Genomic DNA, 15,348 nt, shown 5'->3' with positions numbered 1-15,348 from the left:
GGGGCCCCGCCCCGCGCACCCGTGTTGTAGACGTGCAGCTCGTCGGCGATGCCCTCGTTGCCGCCGCCGAAGATGATGAGCAACTCTCGGATGGCGACCGCGCGATGCCCGTGGCGGGAGCGTGGGACCGGCCCCGTGAAGGAGGACACCCGCCTCCAGCTCAGCCCGGCGGCGGCCGCCGCCATCTCAGCGCCGCTCCCACAACGCACTGCGCTGCCGGGGCAGCCCGCCGGGAAAGGGGGAGTGCTGACGTGAGGGCGGCGGGTCTGTGTCCCGCCCCACGGCCGCCTCCGCCGTAGCCCTAGCCCAGTACGGCGCCCTCTGCTCCTGAGGCGCCCCCGGGTCCGTCCGTGCTCCAGCGGGAGCCCTGTGGAGGGACTCCGTGCCTGCAGCGTATGCCGCCCGAGGGGCGCTCGGGCACCGCGGGGCGGCATGGGCTCCTCTGCTTGGGGCACCCCCATTGCCGCCGAGCCCTCAGAAACGTGTGTTTTTTGGTTGTTTTTTGTTTTTTGTTTTTTGTTTTTTTTTTTTTACTGGCTAGTGGTAGGCGAGGCAATGCTGCTGCCTGCTAGGTGTGCGGCGAGAAAGAAATGAGTTCCTGTTTAAACACTGAAGGTTGAGATTAGCAACCGAGGTTTCGGTTCTACAGCTGGTAGCGGGTGATCTGAGTGAATTCGAAGGTCTCATTCTGCAGGAGAGAAGCTGCTCTTTCCTGTATGAAGGGAGTGTCTTGTGAGAATATAAACGTGTGATGCTGAGGGTAATCCAAAGAAGGTGTATCTGGTGCTAAAAGTTTCTTCTCATTGTTGAGTTCTACACGGTAAATGATGATGCTGAGATGTGTAATTGACGTTGGACATTAGGAGGAATTTCCTCATAGAAAGGCTGATTAGACATTAGAATGGGCTGCCCAGGGATGTGGTGGAGGTGTTTAAGGAAGGGCTGGGTGTGGCACGTACTGCCTTGGTCTAATTGACAAGGTGGTGGTTTCAGAATGCTTTTCCAACCTGATTTTGTGATTCTGTGAAGGTGTTACTGCATTGCTAGTAATCCCGAGGGTTCTGCCAGGTGAAGGACCCAGCCCCAGTTCTGCAGGTTCATATGACTGCATGCTGCTTAGATCTGTTGAGATTCACATAGAAATGGAAGGGAAGGTGAAAAAAAACGTGGGTGGATTTTGGTGAACATGAGCTTAATACAACTTAAATATCATAGCACAACAAAATACTAATAGTTGTGGCCATCTGCACAAAGCATATATCTTTATGTATAACTCTTAATTTAATTTTTGTTCAAGAGGATAGATTCCTGTACAAAATCAGACACAGATAATACAGTTTGGGCATGTTTGAGGCACATTGTTGAAATCCCACATTTTTGGCTGCTGCAAATAGAGCAATTGTCATTTAAAATAATTAAGATTTTTAAGACCTTTATTGACTACTACTCATAAATTTGGCACTGCCTCACAATAAAAATATGAAAAATAGAGTTGAAGATGTTTATTGTTATTCCTTTCAGTACTCATGAAAGTCTTGTTACAAAACAGTGGTTTATCATTTATAAAATTCATTCTTAGAAGAGAGGGACAGAATTCAAATAAAAGAAGTGCTGTAGAAAGAAAACTGCAAAAGCATTCCAGGAGAGCTTAGGAGGCAGGGTATCACCATGTGCTTGTTACGTTGATCCAAGATCCTTTTGAATCTAAATCAAACCTGGGGATTAAATGCTCAAAGATTAGGAAATGAGATGATTCAAGTCAAAATGCACGTTCAGAGTTGACTTTTTCAAGTTTCCCTTAGATTTTGACTCTTAAGAACTCTGCCAATAGACACTGGAAAAACTTTGGCTTTCTTAACAGAAACTTTGGCATGTTGTAGTCTGGCTCTTGCACACTAGTTGCCTGTTCACATTTACCATAAATAATGACTAAAAACATAACTTGCAGCTACATTTTGGGAGTAACCTCTGGAAGGGTTTGTTTCCTTCTCTTTCCCCCACCCCTTTAAGACTTTTTGTCTTATGGGATTTGTTTGCAATCTGCTAGCTGAAGCTCTGAGGCAAGTTTGCCAGATCTGGGTCTGTATCATCACTCTGCACATCTGGAAGTGGTTTATGTGCTCTTATTCCTCCAGCAAAGTGTCTGGACTCTGCACCATTCCTCAGCAGCAGAGAAAGAAAGAAAACCAGCACAACTCCAAAGTAAACTTTGAGGAGTTCGAAAAAGGAATTGAATCGTAAAACTGTTACTGTGCCCTGTAAGGCCCTTGTGTGGGTGACTTCAAAGGAGGATGGTGGTCGAGGATGCTTTGGCAAGACTGCTTACAGCTGTGGGCTATCTGGGATCCAAGTAAATAACTCCACAGCACTTCAGGAGAGAGGAGTCCCAAATACTGTGCTGCTTTGAAGAGGTAAAGAGAATAATTAAGCAGGAAATATCTGAGCAGTAATGTCACTGTTTTTGAGCTTTCCCTTTTGCAGCCCCTCGTTTTGTTACAGGATTTGGCAGCTGAATTAGGGACTGCCAGGTTCCAGGAAATAATGTCTACAGTAAATGACTAAATTCTTGCAGGGGAGCAAATATACCTCTCTTTCGTTAAAAATCAGTCGGTAATCAATTGGTGTTTCAGGGGCTTAGGAATGCTGTAGTTGTAGAAGTTAGACTTGTGTGAGAGTCTGTCTATGGATTTTAAAGTTTAAAACATGGTTCAGTTTATGTGGATTTAATAATTTCCAGAGATAGCATGAAGCTGTGGCTGTGCAGCTTTCATCTTGCAGTGATCATCAGGATTGTTTGTGGCTATTGTTACAAATGCTAATTCAAAGATAGTAGGCACCTCTATGGAAATCAGGGTAAGATTGTGATCAGCTAAAGTGGGGTTAGAAAATTAGTCCAAGAGTGTAGCAGGTTCTGTTGTCTCTCTGCTTACCTAAATGAGTAAAGTTTTTAAGTGTAAAAGAAAGTAATACTTCTGTGTAGTGCATGAGAGAAAGGCTTTCTCAGCTGTGTTTTTTTCTGACAGATAAGCTAGATTTCCTCTCTGTAAATTAATGCCACATGAAGCGAGTGGTCTCCTGGAGTGTAGATAAGTAGTGCAGATGTGGAAGAACTTACGGAGTACTCCTTTCTCACTGTGATTTAGCCATTAGCTGACTTAAATACATTTGAATATAAGTGGTTTGTAAACAATGCCACATCTTAAATTTAATATATATTTTTTGTTGTTTTTATTGTTCTTGTCATTTAGCTTGTTGGTCAAAGTAAAGACTAATTTAGTATTCTGCCTCAAGTTGAGCACTAACCAATGGGAAGTGGTTAGTTTTGTGACTCAGATTTCAAGAATTCTTGCTTTTTGTCTGATTTGTCAAGGAGCTGGAATAAACTTCACTTTTGTGTGTGCATAGAACCCATCTTATATCTTAATCTGTGCTGTAATGTGTCCATATCTGTAGGTGTGGAAGCAGGAAAAATTGTTTTCTGTTCTATCCCTGCATAGTATAAAGGTTAGATCACACAGTTGGATTTTTCTCTCCCATCTCCCACTTCTGGTGCTGTTTTTTATTGTTGGTGGTTGTTGTTTTGGTTATGTGCTTTGTGTTTTCTTTCATAAACAGTAGCTTTGGGTCCAGAATTCAAACGAATGTTGTATTTCTCATAATCATGTACTTTAGTGATCATGTTCTGTCTTCTCAGACATGGCTGCTCTCAGGCCTGGACTAGAAGCACAGTTTTAGGGAAGGCCACCTCCTTTTCTAATGCATCACAAAAAATGTGCATAAATACAAGCCCACTACACCCACTGGAAGAATACGGCTGTAAGAAAATATTTGCACTATTGCTCTGAAATTTTTGGGGAGTCTAGAAGACACTGCCCTGGTACAAGGCTCCCATGTGTTTAGGAATGCATACTCCAGCAAGACGTTAGTATTTGATGTAGTTACTATGTTGGAGGTGAAATCAGAGATAAATATTTTTATAAACTGCATTAGTGGATGTTTTAATACTTCTTTGCACAGTATCCTAAAAGTACTAAAAATCACCTATTGACATAGGTGATCAGATGGGATTTATGAAAATGTTTTTCAGAACCTATTAGTTGCTAAATTATTAATGAAAATATTTCAAACCCATAAAACAAGTATTTGTTAAAAAAAAAAAAAAAGATATTTACAGAGATTAATTGCAGTTTAACTTTTACCAGTTCCACAGTAAAATTTGATAATCCAAAACCTAGACCTTTATGTAACTAACAAGAATTTGCTTCTGGCATTATTGATGTTTCTCTCTTTTATTTTTTTTTCTTAATTATTTTTTTTATTTTAGTTTACCACAGATCACAGTTGTCATCCAACAGGACACATGGCTCTTTTAAAGAAAGGTAAGAGAGATTAAAAACATTTGAAAGATGTGTTTTTTTAAAAGAGGACAGAAATGTCAAATCCAATTTCTCATGCAACTGTTTTCAGAGTGGCGTACAAATTTATAGTTCTGGTATTGCTAAATTATGCTTAACTTTAAGTATGCAGATAAAGCTTTTCCTGTTAACTGTGTCAGATAAGTACCACCATAATTCACATTAATTTAAAATTACTCACTGCTTTACTTCATGAGACTGGAGATTGTGAAATTTCCCACCAATACTGCAAGTAGCTGCTGTTTTCATGTGAATTGTACCCAGGGCGCTGAAGCTGAATTTTACAGAGCTCTGCATGTTAATGCTATTCATGCTCAGTATAGAGGTGTGGCCCCAAGAATTTTGGGGTTCTCATCAGCTGTAAGGGATTTTCAGTGACTGAAAATTGACTTCTGCATTTATTCATGTGCCCGAAATTTCTCAGAAGTTAGTGGGCTTTTTCCTCTGCTGGTTTAAATTAGTGCAGATTTGGTTTACCAATTTCAATCTAGTCTTGTGCCCAGTTGTGGCCTGTTGGCCATTTTGATTGAAATAGATCAAAACTCTGTTCCCTTTGCTCTTTTGAACACCTTAAATACATTTTATGATGGCACAAATGTAACAAAGTAGTCTGAAACAAAGAACACCCATGTTGATGAGGGCAATGTATTCCTTCCCTATTGTCCTTGGTGAACTGTCCCAACACCTGCACGTGTCTGGTTTGTGTTGAATGACTTAAATTTGTACAAGACAGTCTTCTAGGATCTACAAATCAGAATATACAGTCAGGTCTTTGCCTTGCTTTGATTTTACTGATTTAAATTACCCTGTCAAAATAAGTATTTTCAAATATTTTGAAACATTCCTGGTTTTACTAGCATGGTGGGTTTGTTTTTCTAGAATTTTTAGGGTTTTGCTGAAATACACCTTCAGGATCTGAACACTGAAATAGATATAAAAATTCTCCTGTGTCTAAAGTTTCATCAGGGAAGCATAACAGAATGGAAGGGCTACATAAAAATAATTAACTCATTAAGTGAGTGTAAACAGACAACAGACTAGCCAGGAAAAAAAACCTGTTCTGAACTCCTGGTTAAATTCAGAAATATGTGAATTTTTTAGTATGGATAATCCAAATATATTGGGACTCTTATGATTTAGTGAGCAAATTAACCATGAAAATCAGATCATTGGGGATTATTTTAAAAAGGGAGAATTACTGTTGTGTTTCTAATGGAAAGTTTTTAGCTTGATCAAATAACATAAGAAAAACACAACAGATATAGGTTATCAAATTCTTTTATCACCTGTACTGGTTGTAAATTGGATTCTTTTTCTTCATCAGATGCTTGGGAATTAGCTGCTATTTTGATTGTTAACACATTCTCCCTCTTGTTTCAGTTAACCAGATCTTACTGTTACTTCTTGTCTTAACTGTGTGCGCTATTCTGTATAGCAAAGTTCACCAAGTGCCCTTGGCATTAAGAAATGAAACAGGTAAGTGACTCTCACTTCAGTTTCATTTATGTTCCTGTTTTGTATTCCTCATGTTTTAACTTGAACAGCACTTTTCACCTTACTGAATGTCCTGCAGTAGATGAACTACTCACACTGCTGCATATAGTCTTGATGGAAAGCATTTTGCTTCTGAATTACTTGAATAAAATTATAGGAGATTGATAGTGATGACTAAGAGTGTTAATTCTGATTAAGATTTTATCCAGATGTCACTGATGTAGATGGATGCTGGAGTATATCCTTACTTGAGCTGAACAGATAGGAGTTTGATCACCACCTGCCTCCTTGGGAATGTTCTTGGCTTGATTATTCATTTCAGATAGACCATCAAATCTTCATATTTACAGCAGAAGTTTTAGCTGAAATTTTTATAGTGACAGAAACCTGCTACGTTGATAAGGTTGAACTAGTATTAAGTGTAGTAAGCTATTTATATGGTATCTATATAAATAGCTTACTCACTGCTGCCAAGGTGAACAAACTCTATCTTGATATAAATAATTTATTTTCAATATATTCTTGTTGGAGTTGTTATGACTGTAATTGTTATGTTTAACCAGTACAGTTATATCTGTTTAAGTTCTGTAAGTTAATCAGTGCTAATCAGGGATATAAATCTTTAGCAGGAATGTGACTTGATTCAGTGTAGTTTAGGGTTTTTTCCCTTATATCATTAGCAACTTCCTGCTGGTATAAATTTTTGCACTCTTCCTTTCAAGCCAGCTTGCCAAAGAAGTGGAGCTCATGCAATTGCGCTGTCTCTTTGACTTACCTCCTTCCTTTGATAATTTTGGAAACTATTGTTCAATTTGCACAAAATATAACTGAGAAGTAGGAGTCTCAAAGGTATTCAAACCTCTCCAGATTTCATATGAATAAGCAGCTACATGAAGGACAGGCTAAATTGTGCCCCTGCTGAGTAGAAGATTCTGAGAACTCTTATTTATTCTACTTGGAGGCATCCAACAGTCCAGTCAACCTGCAAGTGGTTCAGGATTAGCAACAGCTCAAGTTGCGTGCTTTGTGAGATAGGAATGTATGTAGGATGTGGTAAGGAAAAAATTGAGACATGATAGAATGATTCCACTCCCTATGGTAGTACTTACTAATTTTGTGACCCAGATCTGATGTAAAATGGGTTTGTTTGTTGTAGTGAATTTGGAGAGCCCTGAGGAAACGGAGGAAGAAATCCCAGTGGTGATCTGTGCTGCTGCAGGCAGGATGAGTGCAGCTGTAGCAGCGATCAACAGCATCTACAGCAACACAGAGGCCAATGTTTTATTCTACATCATTGGGCTGAAGACAACCATTCCACACATTCGGTACACAGCAGCCTTGCTTTGTTTTGGGCTGTAGTTAGAGCCATGTTGTTGCTCCCCCTAGCACAGGCATAACAACTTTCGGACTTCAGAGGAATTTTCAGGGGAATGTAGTAGTATTGGGAGCAACCCCCAGGATTCTGTATGTGATGGAAAAAGGACCACTTTGTCCTCCACAAGGCACTGACTCATGCAAAGAGATGTGAAATAACCAGGCCGTGCCATGCCTGTTCTTAGGTTTTTGTAGCTAGGCTGCAGAAGAATCTGTAGTGAGGTAAGGATACACTGCCTGCTTGTCACAATCCCACTTAGTGGCGCTGCATTTACCTCTCTTCTGGTGCTGGATCTTCACCTTCAGAGAAGAAAAAACTTGCTGTTTAAAGCTAATTTCTGTTGATCATGTATTAAAGTTATTAAAAGAGGCCCAAAAAGTATTGTGATGACTATCCTTTCTTTCCATTTCACTTTGTTCCTTAATTTCTCATTTCATTTCCTATAATGAAATGAGAATTCTTCATTTCATGACAGGAAATGAAATCTCAGGATTTCAATGAATATTCATGTCATTAAATTTCACTTCATTTCACAGCACTTCATTCCATTCAACTTAATTGTTTTCACTTAATTTCAGAATTTTCTTCTTCTCAATTTCACTGCAGTATATTTTCCTTCCCTTTCTATCCTTTTTGCGTTAATCCTTATTTTCTCATTTTATTCCCCTTCCTGAAATGAAAATTCCTCATTTCATGAAAGGAAATGAAATGATTTCAGTGAATATAATTTCTTGAGGTTTCATCTCTTTCAATGCACTTGATTTTATTCTATTCCCTTTCACTTGCTTCACTTCATTACATAGTTTTCTTCTTTCTTCATTTCATTATATTTTATGTCTCTTCACTTCATTCCTTGATTTTTTTATTTATTTTCCCTCATGATTTTTTCATTTCATGAAAGGAAATTATATCCTGATATTTCAATGAATGTAATTTCATGAAGTTTCAGTTCATTATGTTTCAGCATTCAAATTTGCAAACATTGTCTTGAAGAGGACCAAGTTGTGAATGCAAACTACAACATTTCTTAGCAGTTCTCACCTCTGGCTACTTCACTTCTGTAGCCTTTGTGCCCGCAATTTGTGTCAGGAGAGAAAATAAACAGTGGTGATAAAAAATCTGACAAAAATATGAAAAGAAAATTAGTTTAGTCTAAAGAAAACATAATTAGGAGGTGATGTGGAAGTCATCTGGATGAACATAAAGCTGTGAAAGGGCAATGACTAACCTCAACTTTAAAAGCACTGTAGATAGGGTAAAAAATTATAATCTTTAATTACAGCAAGAAAACTTAGAAGAATATAGTTTATTGGAAGTAATGGTGAAAGATTAGTTGTTTGGGCTACATATGGAGTCTCTGGTTTGGGGAGTGGTGTGGGGTGTTTGTTTTATTGAGGTTTTGTGGGGGATTTTTTGTATTTTAAGAACAAGTTTAACAAAGGTCTGTGTGCAATTGCTGTAGACATAAGGGATTCTGTCTTGGGACAGAACAGATCACGTGAACTTTTAAGGTCTCTTATTATTCTCCTAAGTGTCTGTGAATTTCATGCTGGAAGTACTTGCCATGCATTTGATGTTTCTTTTATCACTTCTTTTCTTTTCATCACAGGAAGTGGATTGAAAATTCTAAACTGAAAGAAATAAAATTTAAGGTTGTGGAATTCAATCCTATGGTACTAAAAGGAAAAGTCAGACAAGATGCATCACGTCCTGAGCTACTGCAGCCTGTGAGTCAATGAACACCACATAAAAAATTATTGAGGTTTTTAGTACTTATGGGCTTAAAAATGTCCTAGATCTGTTCTATTTCATGGAGGACGTGTCCATATATGTCTCTTCCAATGCAAGAGCCAATGACCATGAGATTAAATTTAGTCAGAGTGACAGCATAAACAAGAGATGTTGCACACTTTTCTTGCAATGAGTACTGCATCTCTAGAATTCCTTGCTGAAAGGTCTTGTGGATGTAAAAAAGTTAGGTTTAGTTAGGATCAAAGTTCATATTTAGATCACATCTAGATCAGAAAATCCCTTGAGCTAAAAATAGTTGAAAGCAAGGAGAATACATGGAGCAAGTGCTCTGCATGCTTGCACTATTTTTATTTTTCACTGAGCATCTGGTTAGGACCACTCTGGAGGCAGGGGCTGGGTAAAATGATCTGAATTCTTATGGTTATTCTTACATTCTCAGTCCCCTTTCCCTCTGTTCTTCATTGATGTTGTAGAAGTTTTCCCATGTTTGTGTCACCAGACAAATCATTCCTTTAGAGTGGCTTGATGACACTACTACATTTTGAAATGTTTGTTGCGATGTATGCTGTAAAAATGCACTAAGAAGAGCATTGGCAGCAAGTCCAGAAAGGTGCTCCTTCTGAAAGTGCCATGTCCAGTTCTGAGCCCACCAGTATAAGAAAGATGTGGGCTTACTGGGGTGAGTCTAATGTGGGCTACAAAGAGGCTGAAGCATCTTTTATATGAGAGGCTGAAAGAGTTGAAACTGTTTCAGTCTGGAGAAGACAAGATTCAGGAGGATCTTTTCAATGTGTGTAAATACTTGAGGGGAGCAACAAGAGACAATGGGCACAAACAACATGAAATTCCTTCTGAGCTAAAGTAATGCCTTTTTGAAGCATGAGTTTAAAAGTCTCAAGTTGCCCAGAAAGACTGTTGGATCTCCATCTGTGGACATATTCGGAACCCAACTGGGCATGGTCCCTGTAAGCCTGCTCGAGTGGGCTCTGCTGCAACTGGGGGGTTGAACAAGAGGATCTCAAAAGGCCCCTTGCAGAGTAAAGGACTCTGTGAGGAAGCAATATATTTGAGTTGCATGGTTAGGGCCATAGTGGATAAGTAATAACAGCAATAATAGTAATAATACTGGATTTGAGATAGCAGTAAAGCTGTGGGGGAAGAAGCAAATGGTCACTGATTAGTGCTCAATAAAGAGAGAAATTCCAACTGACTTAATAGAGACAGAAGCCCGAGACTGATGCATTGAACAGCTTTACCATTAGTCTTTACCTTTTCTTTCTCTTTAATAGCTGAACTTCATTCGATTTTATCTTCCTTTGCTTATCCAGAAGCATGAGAAAGTAATATATTTGGATGATGATATCATTGTTCAAGGTAAGCTGTTAAAAAGTAGTTTCTAACAGAATTAAAATCCAAGCTATTGCAGCTTTTACAGCCATTTGGAAATATGAGAGAGAAACTGAGGCAGCTGCTAGTAGTGTTGAACTTAGGGAAACTACAAATAATCTGTTTGTTTAAATGAAAGTTTGAGGAAGAACTTACCTGCATATATTTTGAATAATTGTGATCAAAATTGTATGTGTGTTTCATTTTAATTTATTCTGGTCAATTGCTAAAAGATACAATGGATTTCACTCAGATGCTGCAATGTTTATTAAGTATGTGACATGCATTTCCTTCTGGTATTTAAATTCTCACAAATGCTGTTCTTGAGAGCAAGAGGAATTTAGTCAAAAAAGTGTATGGAAGCTCCAGACACTCAAAATATGGTTTTGAGCATCTTCAGCTCAGAATGTAAAGCAATTTGAAGAATCACAAAGGTTTCAAACTTCCTTGTCAAATGGGAGCACTTAGAATGCATTGAAATCCTGAAAATTTTTTTTTTCTTATCATCCAAGTGCTCTCTTTTGACGACCAATTATTTTTTTAAAGATTAATTTCTTGTGAGTTTTTTATGCTCTGTTTCCAAGTTGTTGGGTTTTTTTTCAGTGTAGAGCTGTTGTCTTCATATTTGTTTTATTATATTTTCTTGTTACTTTAAAGCACTTTTTAAATGGAGTGTTGTGCTTTAACCCTGGTGGGCAAATAAGCAAAATTTCCTTTGGAAGGAATGAGTATAACTGCAATAAACTTTTGGGCCTTTATTAGTCTTTGCTGTAAGAACACTAAGACCAGTTAATTTGCACATGACAAAAGTATAATTCTCCACTGCTTTTCTGCACCTTTTTATAGTTTTGTCTCTCTAGAGGCAGATTTCAGACAACCTGCCCTAAAGGCTTCACTATTTGCTGCTTTGTAAAAGACAGCTAATCTGTTCTGTCTCATTTTAATTTGCCATAGAATTCCTATCACAGTTCTTCAACAAGAGTGTTTCCAGTCTGCTTCGGCAATCTCTGCTCTTTTTTTGTTTTGTTGTTCTGTCTGTCATCAATGGGCAGCAGCAATATTTAACTCTTTGAAAGGTTCCAGGTCTTCATTTACACTCCAATTTCAGGAGCAGCTCAAGCTGAGCCTGCCACTCCCCCGTCACCCCTCTAGCACCTGTATTCACCTGGACTGGGCTCTCTCTTTCCCTGGGGGTGTCAGCTGACAATAATTGTGGAGCTGCAGGATAAAGGTGCGGTTTCACATCACACCTCATGGTGGGCTGCTGCTGACCAAGTGGCCTTTCCTGTCCCCAGGCAGCTCCTCTTACTTGTGTAACCTGCAGCTGTGCAGCTGCAGAAGCAGCTGATTCAGCTGTTTGACTTGGCAGAAGACCAGCAGTACAAAAAGTAAAAGAGATAAAAGCAAAAGTAAGACTGGAAGCTGTAAGGGATTGGGGTGCAGGCTCACTTCATTGCTGTGGGAGTGCTCTGCTTCCCACCTGCCCTGAAACTGTCCTGGCGCATCTTGGGTACCTGACAGTCAGGTGATGAGTGAGGTGCCAGGCATTACAATGTTTCCCTCCACCAAGAAGGAGCTGGATGGGCCGTGAAGCCAGCAGGGATGGTCAAATGACAGGCACACCTCAATCAGTCATTGCTGGGAATCCAGGTATCTTCCTAGGAGACAAATGTGCCATAACAACAGGAAAAACCTCATCTGTGCAAGACACTGAGGCAGAACTTTTGTGGGACTTGAAGAGGCCCAGAAAAATTGCCTGTGCCCTCCCTCTCCATAGACAAGCTCTATGAATGCACAAGTTTGTAATCAGGCTTTTTAACAGTCCTATCAGCTTCTGCTGTAGCTGGTTTTGGACAACAATATGAATGTATTGAATATTGAATGATAATATCTAAAGATAGACTTTAGGCATCCAAATGCAAATTTGAAAATGGTCCTGTATGTCCTGGTTTAGAGCAAATTTGGGAGAAAACCTCCAAAGGGGGCCTCCCCAGAAAGCAAACCCACATGGCCCCTCCTCCCAAATGGTTCAGGAAGGATTCCTCAGAGACAACTGGAAAGAACCTGTTTATTTAACAGGCAAAGCATCCCCCAGCACACAATATGAACAATACCTGATTACAAAATTCATTCACTGCTCTGAAGAGTGGTTGCTGTGTTATCATTCCCTCCAGCACTGGGAAAGTCTGCTGCCCAGAGTGGGCCCCGGCAGGCTGGAAAGTGTTCTTGGTGTTTCCCTGGGTCCCAGTCTGGAGGAGGTTTGAATGTTTCCAAGAGGGAAAGAAAAACAGTCCAGGGAAAGCTCACACTGCTTCAGCTAGCTAAACGAACTGATTAAAAAGCAAAAGGAGTGCGGTGTTCTGCCCTATCTGTGCCCAGACATCAACAGTCCAGCCAAATGTGGAAGAGGGAGTGAGTGAGGCTGATAACAAAAACTCTGTGCTTCTTCTCCCCACCTTTGCTCTGAGAGCCAGTTTTGAAGGCACAGAATAGAATATCCAGCATAAAGAGAACACACAATTGGGGATTAAAGCATCATGGAGTCACCCTAAGACACCATATTACAAAATTCAATAGGGGCTATGCTTAAAACTGGTGTGTTTATAAGATATGAGAGCAGATAATATCCTATCAGCTCTGCAGCAGTGCAGTAGGTGTTGTCTCATGCTTGTGACCTTTCTGTAATCAGGTGACATCCAGGAACTCTACGATACTAAGTTAGCTCCTGGACATGCAGCAGCTTTTTCAGATGATTGTGATCTGCCTTCTACACATGAAATGGTTAGGAGTGTAGGGATGCAGGTAAGATGCCATTCTGGAATTCTAATAATGAATGTGTTTGCCCATAAGGGTTAAGATAATTTTATGTGTTTTCCCCAAAGTGAAAGTTTTATATATGTAGATATAGATAGCTTTGTAATAGTACAGGTAATTAAGGACTTTTTGTACTGGTACAATTGTGATGCTGCATGATTTAATGTGGGCTACCAGAAGACAAACATAGCAAGAGAAAAGCCTCATCAAACTTCCATGATACAATATTGTGGAAAAAGTAATTTAATATCTGGAAGTATCCTGCCTTACAGCCTTGTCATACATAACTCAGGACAGGTAACCACCATCTAGAAACTTATCTTTGGGAGAGCATATTTAGTCTCCATCTCAGTGAGAGTGAGGTGCATTACATGTATCTTTACAGAGATTCACAGGGAATGAACATACTTTTTTATTTCTTAGAACACATACATGGGATTTCTGGACTACAGAAAGCAAGCCATTAGAGATCTTGGCATCAGCCCCAGCACCTGCTCCTTTAATCCTGGAGTAATTGTTGGTAACATGACTGAATGGAAACATCAGCGGATTACAAAGCAGTTGGAAAAATGGATGCAAAGAAATGTAGAGTATGTGTGGAAATCTAGCTTCACACTTTAATACTTGTTTTACAGTTTTACTTTCCATTTAAAAGCTCTTACAGATTTTTTTAACTCTGAGCATTCTTTTTTTTTTTTTTTTTTATCTTGTTAAGTGAAGTAACTCATGTTCCAGCATTTCCATCTGTTTAAAGCTGACCAATTCTGTACCAGGAAATGGCCACTTGGAATTTTAGTCTTGTGTTCAATCACAAACCACACTTAATCCTGAGGGACATTGAGAATATGTGGTTCTCATTTTGGGTGACCAACTTAGCCTGGGATGAAGCCACTGAATGATCTTCCCTTCCTGAGTCTAGCTTAAAGAAGGAGGAGTATTTCCTTCTTGCCAGATACTTATTTTTAATCTTCTGCCTTTTGTACTAAAGATTCCTTGAGGTTTTGAACATATTCTTTTATTTTTCCTTTTGCAGGGAAAACCTCTATAGCAGTACCCTCGGGGGAGGTGTGGCAACCTCCCCAATGCTGATTGTATTTCATGGAAAATATTCCCCTATTAATCCTATGTGGCACATAAGGCATCTTGGTAAGTTTAATTTCTCACTGTTTGCAAGTTGGAACTAAGAGGAATTTGTGAGATTCCAGCGCAAGACCTTAGGTGAGTTTACCTCATGTGCCACTTACATGGAAAGAACATATGAAATATCTGAATATAGTGAGAGACTGAAAAAAGGTGCAGTGGAAGGAAAGGGGAGGCCTGGCAGTGTTGCCAACATTTTGGAGGATGTAGCTACCTTTCACCTGGGAGTGGTGAATTACCCTAGGAAAGTATAATGGCTTAGCTGGTATGGTAAAATGAATAGATTTTACTTTGTTTTTAATCCTAGCTATGCCAAGATGTTAAAAGTGTTGAGAGATAAAACTTGCTGAGATTTTTTGCTGATGCAGCATAAGAAGCATCAAGCTGAAAAAAGCTGCTGTATCATACAACTAGTTGTAAATTAACATGAAAGCATACTAATCAGATTTCTGAAAAAAAGTCACCTGAATTTAGCTTACTCTACAGTGTCTTCCATTTTCAAAAACTGCATTTTAATTATTTTTTTAAAATCTACCCATGCAGGTTGGAGTCCTGATGCCCGTTACTCAGAGCAATTTCTTCAAGAATCTAAATTACTTCACTGGAATGGGAGATACAAACCTTGGGACTACCCTAGTGTCCACACTGATCTCTGGGAAAACTGGTTTATTCCTGACCCCTCAGGGAAGTTCAAATTAACTCATCCTTACAGCTGATACCGAAATACTGCATAACGTAGTGTATGGGATGCATTTAATAGTTTGAGATGCAACATGTTGTATGACTGATTGATTTTAGAAAACAAAGTATTTGTTAAAAATATGAATAATTGACCATCAGTTTTGTGTGCTTATGGCAGGTGAGAGAGGCTGGAGTGACCAATACACAGTTCAGATTATCTTGACTTTCATGTAAGGTGGGGAAACAAATTTATTTGACAATGTAGTATTTTCATTAAACAAATAAGTGAAA

General features: G+C 39.3%; 2 protein-coding genes across 7 annotated transcripts in view; one reads left to right on the top strand and one right to left on the bottom strand.

The window, feature by feature from the left end:
* Nucleotides 1-226, bottom strand: part of HCFC2 (host cell factor C2) — a 19,176-nt gene extending 18,950 nt beyond the window's left edge. For 2 of the 5 annotated variants that reach the window (XM_059846185.1, XM_059846184.1), the window contains exon 1: nt 20-225. In XM_059846185.1, coding sequence (XP_059702168.1) covers nt 20-185 — 166 coding nt within the window. In that variant the 5' untranslated portion in view covers nt 186-225. Of the gene's footprint in view, nt 1-19 lie in introns of all 5 variants that reach the window. The other 3 variants (XM_059846189.1, XM_059846186.1, XM_059846188.1) reach the window with 2 other exon arrangements.
* On the top strand, nt 204-15,348 carry GLT8D2 (glycosyltransferase 8 domain containing 2). Of its 2 annotated transcripts, none has more exons than XM_059846203.1 (10): nt 204-2,411; nt 4,325-4,379; nt 5,796-5,891; nt 7,066-7,234; nt 8,894-9,011; nt 10,326-10,410; nt 13,112-13,224; nt 13,660-13,826; nt 14,270-14,382; nt 14,920-15,348. In XM_059846203.1, exons 2-10 carry the CDS (start codon nt 4,361-4,363, stop codon nt 15,090-15,092), a joined length of 1,053 nt encoding a protein of 350 aa, XP_059702186.1. In that variant the 5' UTR covers nt 204-2,411; nt 4,325-4,360; the 3' UTR covers nt 15,093-15,348. The 2 variants fall into 2 exon arrangements, with proteins under 2 accessions (XP_059702186.1, XP_059702187.1); XM_059846204.1 differs by having other exon boundaries at nt 14,270-14,454; nt 14,920-15,056.

This window comes from Haemorhous mexicanus, chromosome 5 (assembly GCF_027477595.1).
Source record: "Haemorhous mexicanus isolate bHaeMex1 chromosome 5, bHaeMex1.pri, whole genome shotgun sequence".
Taxonomy (NCBI): domain Eukaryota; kingdom Metazoa; phylum Chordata; class Aves; order Passeriformes; family Fringillidae; genus Haemorhous; species Haemorhous mexicanus.
Note: the sequence above shows the minus strand (reverse complement) of the source record. Positions and strands in the feature narration are given on the sequence as shown.